Source organism: Sorghum bicolor, chromosome 10, assembly GCF_000003195.3.
Source record: "Sorghum bicolor cultivar BTx623 chromosome 10, Sorghum_bicolor_NCBIv3, whole genome shotgun sequence".
Classification (NCBI taxonomy): domain Eukaryota; kingdom Viridiplantae; phylum Streptophyta; class Magnoliopsida; order Poales; family Poaceae; genus Sorghum; species Sorghum bicolor.
Window position 1 is genome coordinate 10,331,045 of NC_012879.2, and position 16,957 is coordinate 10,348,001.

General features: G+C 43.2%; 1 protein-coding gene across 4 annotated transcripts; it reads left to right on the forward strand.

Annotated features, from left to right (window-relative positions):
- LOC8061523 lies at window positions 3,457–16,345 on the forward strand. 4 transcript variants are annotated; one of them, XR_002448380.1, is made up of 42 exons: window positions 3,457–3,751; window positions 3,876–3,954; window positions 4,146–4,223; window positions 4,348–4,428; window positions 4,706–4,782; window positions 4,862–4,916; window positions 5,031–5,079; window positions 5,295–5,432; window positions 5,521–5,602; window positions 5,782–5,860; window positions 6,071–6,114; window positions 6,201–6,395; window positions 6,827–6,902; window positions 7,287–7,367; window positions 7,480–7,560; window positions 7,897–7,973; window positions 8,055–8,109; window positions 8,197–8,245; window positions 8,398–8,535; window positions 8,802–8,883; window positions 8,964–9,042; window positions 9,257–9,303; window positions 9,410–9,624; window positions 9,740–9,827; window positions 9,925–10,044; window positions 10,124–10,242; window positions 10,310–10,382; window positions 10,459–10,578; window positions 11,622–11,690; window positions 11,804–11,974; window positions 12,049–12,096; window positions 12,245–12,386; window positions 13,064–13,161; window positions 13,474–13,618; window positions 13,705–13,790; window positions 13,895–13,998; window positions 14,390–14,464; window positions 14,604–14,669; window positions 14,790–14,978; window positions 15,081–15,191; window positions 15,356–15,436; window positions 15,876–16,345. XR_002448380.1 is itself a non-coding variant. In XM_021449233.1 (42 exons), the coding sequence occupies exons 1-42, from the start codon at window positions 3,641–3,643 to the stop codon at window positions 16,053–16,055; spliced, it is 4,158 nt and encodes a 1,385-aa protein (XP_021304908.1). In that variant the 5' UTR covers window positions 3,458–3,640; the 3' UTR covers window positions 16,056–16,345. The 4 variants fall into 4 exon arrangements, 3 of the variants coding, with proteins under 3 accessions (XP_021304908.1, XP_002436817.1, XP_021304909.1); XM_021449233.1 differs by having other exon boundaries at window positions 3,458–3,751; window positions 13,705–13,815; XM_002436772.2 differs by having other exon boundaries at window positions 3,459–3,751; window positions 13,888–13,998.

Consider the following 16,957-nt stretch of genomic DNA (forward strand, 5'->3'; position numbering starts at 1 on the left):
CTCTAGCCGCCCAGCAGCCCCTGCTGGACACCCTCCTCGAGCAGCATGCAGCCATCTTCGAGGAGCCGCGCGGTCTTCCCCCAGCGAGGTCGTACGACCACCGCATCCACCTACTGCCGGACACGCCGCCGGTCGCCGTTCGACCATATCGATACCCCCAGCTGCAGAAGGACGAGCTCGAGCGCCAGTGCGAGGCCATGCTCGCCCAGGGCATCATCCGGCCAAGCACTTCACCGTTCTCCACACCAGTGTTGTTGGTCCGGAAGGCGGACGCGTCGTGGCGGTTCTGCATCGACTATCGTGCCCTCAACGCCAAGACGTCCAAGGACAAATTCCCGATCCCGGTGGTGGATGAGCTCCTCGACGAGCTCCATGGGGCGCGTTTCTTCACTAAGCTCGACTTGCGGTCGGGCTACCACCAGGTGCGGATGCACCCCGATGACGTCGCCAAGACGGCCTTCCGCACCCACCATGGCCACTACGAGTTCCTAGTCATGCCGTTCGGGCTCTCCAACGCGCCGGCAACGTTTCAGGCGCTGATGAACGACGTGTTGCGCTCCTACTTGTGGAGGTTCGTGCTGGTTTTCTTTGACGACATTCTCATCTACAGCTCGTCATGGGCGGAGCACCTGCAACACATCGCCATCGTCCTCAACGAGCTTCGGGCGCACCACCTCCACCTTAAGCGCTCGAAGTGCTCGTTCGGGGCGACGTCGGTGGCCTACTTGGGCCACGTCATCTCCGCTGGTGGCGTCGCCATGGACGCCGACAAGGTGGCTGCCGTCGCGGCATGGCCATCCCCACGATCGGCCAGGGGGCTGCGTGGCTTCCTGGGCTTGGCAGGCTACTACCGGAAGTTTATCCGGGAGTTCGGGCTCATTGCGGCCCCCCTAACGCGTCTCTTGCGGCGAGACGCGTTCGACTGGGACACAGAAGCTGAGGAGGCCTTCCAGGAACTGAAGCGCGCCCTCACCACCGGGCCTGTGCTCCAGATGCCTGACTTCGACAAGCTGTTCATGGTGGACTGCGACGCGTCGGGTGTTGGGTTCGGTGCAGTCCTTCACCAAGGCGCCGGACCTCTCGCTTTCTTCAGCCGCCCGTTCGCAGCTCGCCATCTCAAGCTCGCAGCTTACGAGCGCGAGCTCATCGGTCTGGTGCAGGCTGTGCGCCATTGGCGGCCGTACCTTTGGGGACGGCACTTTCTTATTCGCACTGACCATTACAGTTTGAAGTTTCTCTTGGATCAGCGCTTGTCCACGGTGCCTCAGCATCAGTGGATTAGCAAGCTCTTCGGCTTCGACTTCACGGTGGAATACCGTCCGGGCCGCCTCAACACGGTGGCCGACGCCTTGTCTCGCCGCGACACCGAGCAGGAGGCTCCAAGTCAGGACGGTGCGGCCGGGTGTGCTCTCTCGGGCCCTTCGTTCGCCTTCCTCGACGACGTGCGCAGAGCCACCAGGGAGGCCGCGGACGCCCAGCGCCTGCTCCAGCAGCTGGCCGAAGGGGCGCTGGCTGCTCCCTGGCATCTTGACAGTGGCCTGCTGCTCTTCGTCCCGGACCACGCTGATTTGCGCCACCAGGCGTTGCTGCTGGCCCATTCGGCCGGCCATGAAGGCGTGCAAAAGACGCTCCACCGCCTGCGTACTGATTTCTACATCCCGGGCGACCGTGCGCTGGTCCAGGATTGGGTGCGCCGCTGTAGCACCTGTCAGCGCAACAAGACGGAGACGTTGCAGCCCGCTGGCCTCCTGCAGCCGCTGGAGGTGCCCTCGCAGGTATGGGCGGACATCTCGATGGAGTTCGTCGAGGGGCTGCCCAAGGTGGGCGGCAAGTCCGTCATTCTCACGGTCGTTGACCGCTTCTCCAAGTACGCGCACTTCATCGCGCTCGGACACCCCTACACCGCCGCATCCGTCGCCCGCGCCTTCTTCGACGACATTGTTCGGTTACACGGGTTCCCCTCCTCCATCGTCAGTGACAGGGACCCGGTGTTTACCGGGCATGTTTGGCGCGACCTCTTCCGATGCGCAGGCATCAAGCTGCGCATGAGCACGGCGTTTCACCCGCAGACGGACGGCCAGTCCGAGGTGGTTAACAAGGTGATTGCCATGTACCTTCGTTGTGTCACAGGTGACCGGCCGCGCGCATGGGTGGATTGGCTGCCGTGGGCTGAGTATTGCTACAACACTTCGTTCCAGACGGCGTTACGCGCTACACCATTCGAGGTGGTCTACGGCAGGCCCCCACCGCCTATCCTGCCGTACCAGCCCGGATCCGCTCGCTCCGAGGCTGCCGCGGCGCTTCTTCGGGACCGGGATCTGATCTTGGCTGAGGTGCGCCAGCGCCTTCTCCAAGCTCAGGCCCTGTCCAAACGGTACTACGACGCGGGGCATCGCGACGTGGAATTTGCAGTCGGGGATTGGGTCTATCTACGCCTGCTCCATCGCACGACTCAATCCCTTGACCCTCGGGCGCGGCGCAAGCTCGGTCCCAAGTTCGCCGGTCCGTTCCGTGTTCTGGAACGCATCGGTGCGGTGGTCTACCGTCTACAGCTTCCGGAGGGCGCACGACTTCATGACGTCTTCCATGTGGGGCTGCTCAAGCCCCACCGCGGAGACCCCCCTGCAGCAGCCGGCGTGCTGCCCCCTGTCCTGGATGGCAGGCATCTGTCCACTCCCGAGCGCATCCTGCAAGCTCAGCAGCGGCGCGGCGAGTGGCATCTGCTGGTCAAATGGCACGGCCTTACCGACGACGAAGCTACTTGGGAGTCCCTTCCGGAGTTCCGCGAGCAGTTTCCCGACTTCCAGCTCGAGGACGAGCTGTTTGCGCAGGCGGGGAGAGATGTTATGACCGGCATCCAATATGCCAGGAGGCGGGCCAGTAGTGGCTAGGATTAGGCGCAGGGATAGGGGCTGACAGCCCGTATTTATTCTTAAAAGTTATTTCCTTAATTGGTAGATCAAATAGTTATATATAGGAGTTGTAATCATATTGGACAGATTAAGCAAGAGTATTATTATACTCGGCTTCCTTTAGGCAGCCGGGAGTTTCCCAGCAAACCCTAGCCGTCGCCCCCCCTTCCCTCTTCCTCTCTCCCACGCGACCACGGCACCTCGCCGCCGCGTGACGTTCAAGCCTCGCCCACCGATCTCCCACCACTACAACCTCCGTTCGACAAGGCACAGAGGGCTGCTGCCTATCAAAACCTATGCTCGATGTTTGGATTCTTAGTTGCTATTTCTAGTTGATGAATTGTGGCGAATGTATGAACAATGTGATTGTTTCTGTGTTGTTATGAACTATGCAGTAGGCAATTATGGACATATGGTTATTATTTGCATGCGAATTATTGGATATTTGCTGCTGTTTATGTAAGTGATTTGCTGTTGTTTATATAATTGATGTGGGGACGGGGATCCCCGCGGGGATTTAATCCCCGAGCGGAAACGGGGATGGGGCAGAAGTTCTCCCCGTGACCCTTCACGGGGACGGGAATGGGGGAGAATTTGTCGCCGCGGGGACGGGTTTGGGGACAGTAACCTCCAACCGGGGAATCACTCGACTCGATCTGCTTTGCTCTGCTCTGCTTCGGGTCGTCGCCGGCGGCGGGAGCAGAGCACCCACCCACACGCACGGTAAGATGTCGTCGACCGCGGGCCCCGTGGCCTTCGTCGGCGCGGACGAGCTCAGCGTCGAGCTCGCCGCCTCCTTCCTCCGCTCCGGCGCCCGCGTCCGCTCCTTCGTCCCCGAGGTCAGTCGTCTCTGCTCGCCCCGATCGCCTACCTTCCGCTCTTCCTCCTCAGTCCTCCCCTAGTTTCGCGCTGGAACTTCTCCGGTACGATCGCGCGCGTGTCTAATTAGTGACTCCTGCGCAGGCGGAACGGTCGCCACCTGCGGCGCTCGCGGAGCTGAATGGCCTCCTCCGGTGCGGGAGCCCAGTGGAAGCCGCGCGAGGTGAGCCTGCGCTCTTGGGCTGCAGTACTGGCTCTGTTCGATCGGTTGTCCGTGATGCGTGCCTATTTGGGTTGGGAACTGTGGAGTACGCTGCTATGCTTCCTGCGTGGCTGCGACTGCGATGCATTTGTTGGAATGCCGAGGTGATCGGGTCATCGGGCTAAGCTGATCGCATCTATCGTTAACTGCAGATGCTGCGCTGGTCGTCGTGCTAAGCGATGCTGGTGCGGTTGACGAGTTGTTCTTCGGGGTTGAGGGTATCGCGAAAGGTACGTGTGCTTGAGTCAATGCGTTGACTGCTGCTGGCCAGCTTAACTATCTACTGTACAAGGTACTGTACATAACTTATATATATATATATATATATATACACGGTTTGTTTGAGCATTTTAGGATTACGCGCGGGTTCTATTATATTGATTCGTTCGACATTGCTGCCTAGCCAGCTGGAGAAGCTGGAGCAGAAGCTTACAGGTAAAATACTTTGCATGCTATGTCATTCGCTTCCCAGCCTGGAAGGCCTACTGTGCCAAGAGCTCTATGTGCATTTTTATGTTATAGACATAGCAAATCTGCACATTTAAACCATCAGTTTTTCATGTTTAGTTGTTTGAGTTTAAATGTGACTTCATTTTTCAAGTGAGTATATTTGATAATTTGAATGCTACCACTTATATACCCATTGAGATCCACATGGTCAGATGGAGGATCTTAGCTTGGTGCTACTTAGCTAACTTAATTTACCATACAGATGAGAAGAAGGATATCTTCCTTCTGGATGGATACATTTTCAGTGGTTTATCTGATGAACTAAAGCAACAGATTGTTGTAAGCAGTACATCATATTGAGAATCTGAATACCATGCATCTTTGTTTTCCCTTTCTCTTATCACTACTTACTTTGTAGATTGTTGCATCTGGGAGACAGTACATAGCAGAAGGAGCTAGAAAGTTTTTCCATAGTAAGTCAAAAGATTTGTAACTTTCTTTGCCAATATTTCCATCTTCTTTTATATCTTATGATGTGCTAAGGTTCAATAATGTTGAAATTCTAATTTACCTGGTGATATTTTCAGGTCTAAACAATACCATTTACTTTGCTGAAGGTGAATTTTGCACTAGCAGGTTGCTCACCCTTTCTGACAATAGTAAATAGTGTTCTATTTCAAGAATACGTAAGGATAATTACATATCATGTCATTATAGAAGGACAAACAGTCCAATACTACCCTATAGCCAGGCTATGGAAGTTGGAACATCAACAGTAAAAATAGTATCAATACCAATTACTGCAACTATTATACGACAGTTTAAAATATATATGTGTTTTATGTCTGCAGCAAACTTAGGGTGGTAAATGATTTGCTGGAGGGCATTCATTTTGTTGCGTCTATTGAAGCAATGTATCTTGGTGTTCGAGCTGGGATTCATCCATCAATTATCTATGACATAATATCGAATGCTGCTGGGAGCTCGAGGTTATGGGAGTTTATTTATTCTTGTGTTCTGTCTAAACAAATAATACCTGACATTCTGTTGAGCAAAATGTTACTATACTGTTTACAGGATATTTGTGGAGTTAGTTCCAAAACTTCTGAGTGGGGATCCTTTGCTTATTGATTTTCTAAACTCAGCAAGGAAAAATGCTGTGAGTTCCTATTCCATTTTCTGATGAGAGTTGTAAGGGTTCTTACTTTCCACATTCTTGGGTCCTCATAATTCTTTATATTTGCCATCCTGGTAGTGCTAACAGGAAAGAATTCTCTATTGCATGGGTAAATGCTTCTCTTTCTGAATCTCTAATAGTTTCACTTTTACAAATCATAGAGCCATGTGATGGATATGGCAAAATCAGTAACATTTCCACTGCCACTTCTGGGTGTTGCCTATCAACAATTGATACATGGTATGTGTAAAGTTTCTTTACATGTTGACCCATTTTCTAGCCAGAGTATAGTGGCAAATGCTGGCTTGATATCAATAATGTTTGGAATCAAAGGCTTGAGATAATCCATCTACGTTTATTATCTGTCTTGACATATCTAGAAAATTGTATCCTTTGCATGCTTGCTTATGTGTTTTTAGTTCATCCACGCTTCTTTGTACTTATTTGCAGGTTCTTCAGCAGTAACTGGAGATGGATCTGCCTCACCGCTGAAGGTGTGGAATAGTTGTTTGCATTTAAAACCTGCTAACAGGTTCTCTTTTTTCAAATCTGTCTTAGAATTTGGAACTTTGCATTTCAGGTTTGGGAAGCATCGTTTGGAGTTAATATTGTAGATGCTGCCAGTCAACAAATCTATGATGCAAGCAAATTAGCTGATCAGCTTGTTATGGAATCTAAAGCAGCAAAGCGGATTGGCTTCATTGGTCTTGGAGCTATGGGCTTTGGAATGGCATCCCATTTGCTGAAATCAGGGTTCTATGTTGTTGCTTATGATGTGAGAACTCTTCTGACTTTCTTATCCTTCCCAACTCCATAATTTTCCCTTTGTATTGTTGCAGTAAGGTAAAAAAGAACTGTACACAGCCTTTCCTTTCCAATTGCACATGCGTTTCTTTAACATTTTTCGCATCCCAGGACTCTGACCAGTCTTTTGATGTTTCCTGGATTCAATCACAGATTATATTCTGTTGGCTGTTACCTGTGCTATAAGTAACAATGAATGCATTGGATTTAATCCCAAAGCAATAGAAAGACCAATATCTTGAATTTGAATCAGTTTTTTGTAGTAACTTTCTATAAATTTATCTATGATCCTAGGGCTATGTCATAGAACATCTTGCTCTCCTTTTCCTTTTCTATTCTTCTTTGTTTTGTATATGTGTATACATGCCCTCAATGAATAGATTTTCTCCATTTCTGATTTAGGTCTACAAGCCATCAATGGCCAGGTTTGCTGATTTAGGTGGATCAACAAAAGGTTCTCCTGAGGAAGTAGCAAAAGGTGAATTACAAAATCTTTCCATACTGTCTACATTCTGTATCCAATAAAGTTTTCTGGATCATAACTTCATGAGTTATTGGCTGGACATAGTAGCTATGACCTTTTTTAGCTGTTCTCATGTAAAAGTGTAATACTGTATCATTTAATCTTGCAGAATAGATCATCTGTATCTAATTTTTTTTACTGATCCATTTAACCATGTAATTTCATTTGAGTATTCATGTACAAGGTAAGATCACTGAATGTAAATAAGTGTTAGTACTGCTTCTTTCCATTCAGCTAGAAGAATGTTATAGTTGTTACCTTGCACAGAGTTTGAGCTAATTAGTTAGTACTTATTAGTGGCACCATTGATGATTTACTAACCATGCAAGCTCATTGCAGATGTGGAAATACTTATTATCATGGTTGCAAATGAGTCTCAAGCTGATAGTGTTCTTTTTGGAAATGCTGGTGCTATACCAGGTAATCTTTACAAGCTTACCCCTTATTTTCTGCTTTGCAGAATAAATTCTTCTACGAAGTTGGTTTACTGCTGATGGGAATTAATTCTAGTGATGTCAATGTCCTTTTTCAGTGTTATCTGCTGGAACATCTATCATCCTTTCTTCTACAGTTTCTCCTGGATTTGTGATTCACCTCAACAGAAGATTAGAAGGTAACAGCTCTTAGCATATTTTATTTTCCAAAATAAGGTTCTAGATTGTCCAAATTGTTTGCAAGGTTCATTTGTTTATCTTGATGATTTTATCTTCTAGGCACACCAATGTTTATTTATTCTGCTTGATATTAAAGAAACAAATTAACATTTTTTTGTGGAGAAGACTTGTAGTAATTTGGTATTCTTTTTATCGAAAGACTGTTACAATCATGGACGCCACAACTTGTAGAAGCGTTGACAATGCGGCTAACTGTTTCTGTGATTTAAAAGTATAGCATGTTGTGTTCTCTCTGCGATGAAAAAGTTAGTATCATTGACTATGCTTCCATACAGCTGAACGCCGACAGATAAAGTTGGTTGATGCTCCAGTATCTGGTGGTGTCAAAAGGGCGGCAGATGGGACACTAACTGTATGATTACTAATACATCAATTTGATATGGACATGATGTTGCAACCCTAGTTGAAATAACTCTGTGCATTATCTTAACAGATAATGACTTCAGGGACAGATGAAGCTCTGCATTGCACTGGTTCTGTTCTATCAGGTAATAAAGATGACTACCTGAACACCGTATTTTAGTTTCAAGGCAAACATCCAGAGATTTCCAATGGCTTATTGTCTTACATAACAGCGCTGAGTGAAAAGTTGTATGTAATCAAAGGAGGATGTGGAGCTGCAAGGTGATATATACATCTTAACGTCTTATAGTTATTTGCTTTGGTCTTCTTACCTTACAGTTTTCTATCATCATTGGGTGGCTGTACATGATATATATTTAAAATGAATTGTTACATTTTAGCATAAATGTGTATCTATTTCTCATTCTTTCCAGTTCTGTTAAGATGGTCAACCAACTTCTTGCTGGGGTTCATATAGCCTCAGCAGCTGAAGCCATGTCATTTGCTGCTCGACTAAATTTGAGAACAAGAAGAGTCTTCGAAATTATGCAACATGCAAGAGGTTATTCATGGTATATTTCTTTGATTACCCTTTCTTACTTTAATCACGTCACTTCTCAATCATTCGGTATCTAAACTTAGATTGCTTTTCATGTTGGTTGACTAGCAAACTGATAAGGAAAGAAATGCACACATGCTATTCAACTAATTTTGCTAACTGCTAGCTCCTTTAGATTCCATACTGTAATGATCTTCTATAACTCTTTATGCGATGCTTGTATGCTTTACAATGTGTTATGGTGGCAATGTGATTGCTTAATTAGTATCCATCGTGCAGGATGTTTGGAAATCGTGTGCCACACATGCTTGATAATGATTACACACCTTATTCTGCAGTGGATATATTTGTCAAGGATCTGGTATGGATAATGACCTTTTATTTGCTGATATTAACAGCTACCATCAATATATTATAATGCTTGCATCTTGTCTTTTCCAGGGTATAGTATCTTCTGAAAGTTCCAATTCGAGGATACCAGTGCACGTTTCTACTATTGCCCACCAGCTGTTTATTTCAGGTTGTTTTTTCTGTAAGAAAACAAAAATCTCATTTCATTCAATTCCAAACGGTGATCAGTTCAATGTTGTATTCTTGCTTTTACATGAAAATTGTCCTGAGTAATGGTGTCGCACAGTATTCTAAAAAACTAACCATTAAGCAATATGTCTTCTTTGGAAATAAAGTTATAAATGTGGTGCTACTATTTAGTTTTGGTGATGCATTTGTAACAGGATCTGCTTCTGGGTGGGGTAGATATGACGATGCTGCCGTTGTGAAGGTGAATGTTTTCTTTTTATGATCATGCTGAAATATGAAACCCTCATTTGGTCTTTCATAATTTACCGTGTAAATTTAGACTGATCTGATGAGGATTGTGATTGCAGGTCTATGAGACATTAACTGGTGTAAAAGTTGAAGGGAAGGCTCCCATGCTCAGTAAAGAAGATGTCCTTCATTCTCTTCCTGCTGAATGGCCAGAAGATCCAATTGATAATCTTGTATCTATTGCATCTCATAGTAGCAAAAAGATTCTTGTAGTTTTAGATGATGATCCAACTGGGACTCAAACAGTTCATGATATAGAAGTTTTAACTGAATGGTAAAGACAGAATTTAATGTTTTCTTTAACCCATATACATGTTCCATTTGCAAAATTTAATATATGAGCTTCATTCATAAAGTTTTTAAGATTAGCATGCGATTTTAAACTGCAGGCCTGTTGAAGCCCTTGTCGAACAGTTTCTCAAGCTACCGACTTGCTTTTTTATTTTGACAAACTCTCGTTCCATGACTGCTGATAAGGTAAGGGAATGATGTTCTAAGCAGTTGAATAGTTATATTTGGAGCCCCTTTAAAAGTTTTCACTTAAATATATATTTAACTGTTTTCACTATAACAGGCCATGCTGCTAGTACAAACTATATGCAGAAATCTTGAAGCTGCGGCAAAGAAGGTCCCTGGTGTTAGTTATACAGTAGTCTTGAGAGGTGATTCAACTCTACGTGGTCATTTCCCAGAGGTTAATATCTAAAGTCATTGATGTTTTGAGTTTTCTTCTCTTTCATTTCCGTGGTCATCTTGTGTTCTTCTGCTTTCAGGAAGCTGACGCTGCTGTCTCAGTACTAGGTGAGATGGATGCCTGGATAATCTGTCCATTTTTTCTTCAAGGTGGGAGATACACTATTAATGACGTCCACTATGTCGCAGACTCTGATAGGTAATCTATGCAAGATATTTAAATAAATGATATCACAAAAGGTTGATGGTCCAGATATTATCTACAGATTAATTCCTGCTGGTGAAACCGAATTTGCCAAGGATGCAGCTTTTGGCTATAAATCTTCCAATCTCAGACAGGCAAGTTTCTAGAGGAATTATTTTGGCAAAATGAAGAGCAAGACCTAAGAAATTTGCTTTGTACTTGAATGTGTAGTGGGTTGAAGAGAAGACTAGAGGACGGGTTTCGGAGAACCAAGTTTCAACAATTTCCATAACTCTCTTGCGTAAACAAGGACCAACTGCTGTCTGTGAGCATCTCTGTAGCTTGGCGAAGGTATTTCATAAAATGATACTTCATGTGGAAGTTAATTTGCTATTGACTTAAAACGATCAGAATACAGTCGTCTAAATTTAGCGAGCCTTTGTATTATGCATTGTGAATGCACCTGTCATGTTTAGTATCACATCATGACAAATGGGCTGGCCTTGAGATGATTTCACCTAATGCTGATACGGAGTTTCTCTAGTTGGTGGAGTCGATCTCTCAAGGAAGTAGATAAGCTACTGGATTCTTCTTGTTGCCTTAGAACTTTGGAAACAACGTAACAATGTTGTTTTCAGTTCTGCTACCTCAGATGTCAACAAAGTGGAATCGTGAATCAAAGAAGGCACTTTTTGGTGCATGGCTGGTGTTCTCCTTGCAAGTGAGGAGGTTGATCTCTGGATTTTGGCCGGTGCCAAAGGCCTCAGAAGACTTAGAAGTCTGGTTGCTGTTCGCAATGGCGGTTAGAGGCATTTTGTAGTGTTTTTTGGTCGTCTTTCTTTGTCTAGGGCTTTTTCTGGAGTGGTTGTTTTTGTAGGGTGGTTTTTGTGTGTAGTGTTCCTGTGCGTGTGTTGGTGTGAGTATGGGGTGGTGTTGAACCTGTTTTGTACTTCGGCATTTATGCCTCCTTTTTTCTCTCCTATCTTAATGCAATGATACGTAGCTCTCCTGCGTATTCCAGAAAGCTAAGGAGCTCCAGGGCCTTCTCCTGGGAATAGGCTAGGTGCTTAGTTGTTACCTAGTTTGTTTCCTTGGTGTGGTAGTGTTCTGTGTCATGTCTGTTATAATCTCTCTGGGCTAGTGTAAGAGTCTGGTTTTGTACAGTCTTTCTTCTACTTTAATGAAATGATACACAGCTCTCCCCTGTATTCAAGAAAAATGGTTACCACCAAATAAAAAAGAACAAAGTGGCTAATGACTATTATGATTTTCCCTAAAAACTTGCACTAGACATACAATGAATCACAATAGTGCCATAACCCCAATTTTCTTGTTCTACCTTCTGTTCTTGGTTCACATTGAAATTTTCTGACAAGGAGTTTGTGTGTTTGTAGGGCTCTGTGTGCATCGTCAATGCTGCTAGTGACAGGGACATGGCCGTCTTTGCTTCTGGAATGATCCAGGTACAATTTTCTCATACTATTCTTGTAAAGTACTATATGGTAATATGTTTTATTCTGTCACCAGTGCTCTATTTTGATATACCATTATCCTTTTCCTATTGTTAATTTGGCAGGCTGAATTGAAAGGAAAGCGGTTTCTCTGCCGCACAGCTGCAAGTTTTGTGAGTGCAAGGATTGGGATCAAGCCAAAGCCACCTATCTGTCCAAATGACCTTGGCTTAAAAAGAGCTTTAACTGGAGGCCTCATAATTGTTGGTTCATATGTGCCAAAAACTACAAAGCAGGTCAGACTTCTAGCGATTTAAGCTTCTCTCTTCTTTTTTTCTCTTTTCAGATTGTATCTTCTCATGTATATTAGGTTGATGAGCTGCGATCACAGTGCGGGCAATCTCTTCGAGTAATAGAGGTAAATTATATTTGTTGTCATGCCTAAACATGAAACTATGGCATCTCCTTGGATAAGATCTAAGTAGTTTATTTACATTTTCTGTTTAGAATTTGGACTAGTTATGTTGAGATCTTTTCTATCCAATGTGGTCTTGCTTCTTTGTTAGGTGTCTGTCGAGATGGTTTCAATGAAATCAATGGAGGACAGAGATCAAGAAATCAGCCGAATTGTTGAACTAGGGAATGCTTATATACAATCCAGAAAAGACACTCTAGTTCTCACCAGCCGCCAACTCATTACTGGAAAAAGTTAGCATCTTTTCAATTATTCTACATCCAATTATATTTTCTGTTTATTAGTATAATAGTGATGAGCTGAGACAATCTTGATATAATTAACTATTGCACTATTATAGTATGATATCGTGCTTTGTTGGCACATCTGGGGAGATGCTTTTACCATGTTTAAGTATGAATAGAAACACTATAGGAAGGCGAACCAAATTTTGTCATGGATGAGCTGAAAGTGCTGATTATGTCCAAGTCAACACTCAACAACACTGCTTGAGACATGGAGTTCTGTACAATTTTATTCGTTTGGGAGTTGTGAATTTAGAGACAAGTCCAAAGCAAGTTAATCATCCAAATCATCTAAAAGAACATCTCTAACTATCCAAATCAACTCTCTCTATAATTCTGTTTTGGAGTCTTATCCCACCATGTCTAAACTCTAAAACCAGGGACATTACCATCCCATCCTCCCATGTCCTAAAACCAAGCACATGCTAAGTTTTTCAAAATATGACTTATAGCTACAGATGTTTTCTCATAGAGCTGGTAAGCATTAGCAGCACACTACTTGGAAACTGATATAACTCTATTTTCTTTTTAGGCCAAATCAAAGTAATATTTTTTCTTCCTTTGATGTTTGTCCTAAGTAGTTTGACCTCCTAAGATCTAAGAAGAGTGTACCTAATATGTTGCAGCTCCTGAAGAAAGCTTAGAAATTAATTATAAAGTGAGTTCAGCACTAGTGGAGATTGTGAGAAGGATTGATAGTAAACCTCATTACATCATTGCAAAGGTATCAGTTTCACAGTTTTTTTTCCCTTTTAAGTATATTGACTTGTTAGTTGCACTCAAGTTCATCATGTAGATAATTTATTACAGCTTTTCAAGAATTGGCCATTTCTGGAATGATTGCTGTTAAACAAAATTATTGGTTCTGTTTTATTTTTTACTTTTTGGTGCAATTTTGAGATAGAATTACACCTACATGTTCCCTTCAACAAAACAATGTACGCAAGTGCTGCTGTGCTAGTTGAGAAAAAAGAATGAGCCCACATGTTGTGAACGAATTTGACTTCTGAAATTAATTTTAATGTGACTCACACAGGGAGGAATCACTTCATCTGATATTGCCACAAAAGCTTTGGAAGCTAAACGTGCCAAAGTCATGGGACAAGCATTAGCTGGTGTACCATTGTGGCAGCTTGGTCCTGAGAGTAGATTTCCTGGGGTCCCTTACATTGTTTTTCCTGGTATTAAACATTTTAGTTTATATTCCATACTAACACAGAAATAATTTAACCTTTTGACTCAAGGTAATATTGTGCTCCTCAAACAGGTAATGTTGGTGATAACAGTGCTCTTGCTAAAGTGGTGAAAAGTTGGGCTTCCCCATCTAGAAGTTCTACAAAAGAACTTCTTCTTGTAAGATTCTCGTCATTATTTCGAGGTCTTGTCAAGGCTAATTTCTGGACCACTTATCAGATTTAAATTTTCCTTTAACTATTTTCTTGTTGTAAAGAATGCAGAGAAGGGTGGTTATGCTGTTGGTGCTTTCAATGTGTATAACCTTGAGGGAATTGAAGCTGTTGTTGCAGCAGCAGAGGCTGAAAAGAGTCCTGCTATCCTGCAGGTTAGGAACTTCACTATGCTTATTTTCCTGAAATCACATAATGCAGAAAACATAATTAAACTCGTTAGGTTCTCGTGCCTTTTCTTTTCTTTCCTGCAATATTCATGTGGGAGCTTGGGGGGTTCGTAATTGTTAGATGAATAAATGTAGCTTATTTGTGAGTAGCGAGTCTATGTTCATTGAAGCGTTCTGGTGATGTTCCTTGTAGTTCGGTGCTCTGCACTCTCTCTTCTTAATGAAATGAAGCTCCTGCTATCCTGCAGGTTCTTTGAAAGCAGTACCACGTAGCTCTTGATTATGAAAATATAGTATATAGCATTGTTAAAGAATATGAAATTTTAGTATATCACATATACTATCTCGAGTCTTTATTGCTGTGGTTGCTGTTTAGATTCATCCCAGTGCTCTGAAGCAAGGTGGAGTCCCATTGGTAGCATGTTGCATTGCTGCTGCAGAACAATCCAGTGTAAGAGAAACTTGAGAATCTACTGTTTTCAAACAGCGCAAATTCAACTATCTGTACTCCTAAATAAACCACATGTTTAATAATTATCTGCATAAATTGAATACTCTAGTGTTCACATTCTGTGATTCTCTTATCACAGGTGCCTATCAGTGTTCACTATGATCACGGCATTTCCAAGTCAGACTTGCTTCAAGCTCTTGAAGCGGTATGTAAAGATCCATGGTTTCCTCAAATATGCATTACCAAAGATGACATGCAAGTGCATTTCCTAACCATTAATCTTGAGTTTTTTTCCTGGTCAATATCGTGACCCTTGAATTTCCAGGGATTTGATTCAGTGATGGTGGATGGTTCCCATCTAACTTTAAGGGAGAACATCTTATACACAAAGAGCATGTCTTCCTTGGCTCATGCAAAAGGTTTACTTGTGGAAGCTGAGTTGGGTAGGCTCTCAGGCTCTGAAGATGGCCTGACCGTTGAAGAATATGAAGCAAGATTTACTGATGTTGCCCAGGTGCGATTCTTCTTCTACAACAATGTTAACTGAGTGGCCTTCTACCGTGATACTTGTGCTTATTTCTAAGGATATCTGTGCCTTCATGGTACATATTTACAGGCTGAGGGATTTATTGATGAGACAAGCATTGATGCACTAGCAGTTTGCATTGGAAATGTTCATGGAAAATATCCACCTAGTGGACCAAACCTCAGATTTGACTTGCTAAAGGTCAGACAAATTCAATTACACTTGCATGTGGGACGTATCATGAAAAATTCTTTGAGAGAAATTTGCATTGTTCTGTTGCCTGTTTTTTTTTTTAAGTTTATGTTGCCTGCTTTTAATTGAGTAATCCTTACAGAATCAGCATGTTTTTAATTGGCTAACGACAGGATCTTCGTGCATTGACCTTAAAGAAAGGAGTTAGCTTGGTTCTCCATGGAGCATCTGGTCTACCTCATGAGCTCGTAAAGGTTTGTTAGGTTCTTTTAGATATTTATTTATTAGATTAGTATAAAATCTGTAGTTTGTAGCTATGTTGCAGTGTTTCCTGCACCAACTTAGCCCAAATGGCTAAGTTAGAGTAAAGGAAGGCAATCCATCCTTGTACCATTTTCTAGACTTTCTGCTAAGCTAGTTCATTCAAGATGCTCAACATGGTACTGGAGCCTAGGGTTGTTTGTCGAAGACTTGTTTAAGGCATTTACGATGGAAACAACCGCAGTACCTAAACACTGAATTTATTCTCCTGCTGCAAACCTGCAAGTAGATCATGAATGATAGATTTTAAGCTCTAGTACTAGTACAATGTTGAGGTTAGTAATTTTCCATTGTGGATAAAATATACTGCAAACCAACTCGTGATTCAGTACAGAATCTTATGCAATAACAATGCATTAATTTCTGGAGCAGGAGTGCATAGACTTGGGCGTGAGAAAATTCAATGTGAACACCGAGGTTCGGAACAGCTACCTGGAGTCCCTTAGAAAGCCAGAAAAGGACCTGATTCAGGTCATGGCGTCTGCTAAAGAAGCAATGAAAGCTGTGGTAGCAGAGAAGCTGCGCCTCTTTGGATCTTCTGGGAAAGCCTGAGCGAAGTACTTGCGCCGGCAACATGCGGTACCGGGGGGTGGGGGGCATGGTTGCATCCTCGGATTCGTGATGATGATGCTACTCTGCAGTTGCTTACAGGTACAGCTCATTGCGGTATACATAATCCGGAGGGCTCATTACAAATTGTTGGCTGAACAGCTGAAGTGCTTATTGTATTTTGCAATGTGGCGCAACTAAGGCTAATTCGTAAATCGTAATAATGTATGCTACCCCGATGTAAAATGCTCCATCGTTAATAAATGTCACCGTGTTCGCTGTGCCTTTGTTTAGGTCTTGTTTAGTTCTCAAAAATTTTGTAAATTTTTTTAGATTTTCCATCACATCAAATTTTGCAGTACATGCATAGAGCATTAAATATAGATAAAAAAAATAACTAATTGTATAATTTATCTGTAATTTACGAGATGAATCTTTTGAATCTAGTCAATATTTGTCAAATACAAACGAAAGTGCTACAATGTTCATTTTGCAAAAAAAAAAAGAACTAAACAATGTCTTACTCTTTTATTGAGACTCTTTTATTGACATCTTTCTTATTCGACTCCGAGTATCCTAATAACATGCACTGTCAGTTGTCCTATTTCACGTTTTAGAATCCAGTTAGCGAAGCATTTACTGATTCCAGTAAGATTGAACTATAATATCGCTAAACAAGATGGATGTAGGTTAGGAACAGACCTACATCGTTCTAAATTCTGTCGCATAAAAAAGGTGCAATTCCGTTCATAACAATAAAACGAAGAACTTGCACAGTTGTTGGAAACGGAAATGCCCTCTCAATTTCAAACTATAAGATGTTTTGACTCTCTGTTATTGAAAACGGAAATACTATCCCCATTTTAAATTATAAAACATTTTAACTTTTCGAGATACATAACTTT

Excerpts from the sequence above, each read along its gene's own strand:
- LOC8061523 (XM_021449233.1), top strand. The coding sequence starts at position 3,641 with ATGTCGTCGACCGCGGGCCCCGTGGCCTTCGTCGGCGCGGACGAGCTC. Across the intron at positions 8,246-8,397 it reads GGAGGATGTGGAGCTGCAAG|TTCTGTTAAGATGGTCAACC; the intron begins GTGATATATACA and ends CATTCTTTCCAG. Across the intron at positions 9,828-9,924 it reads GTTCCATGACTGCTGATAAG|GCCATGCTGCTAGTACAAAC; the intron begins GTAAGGGAATGA and ends TCACTATAACAG.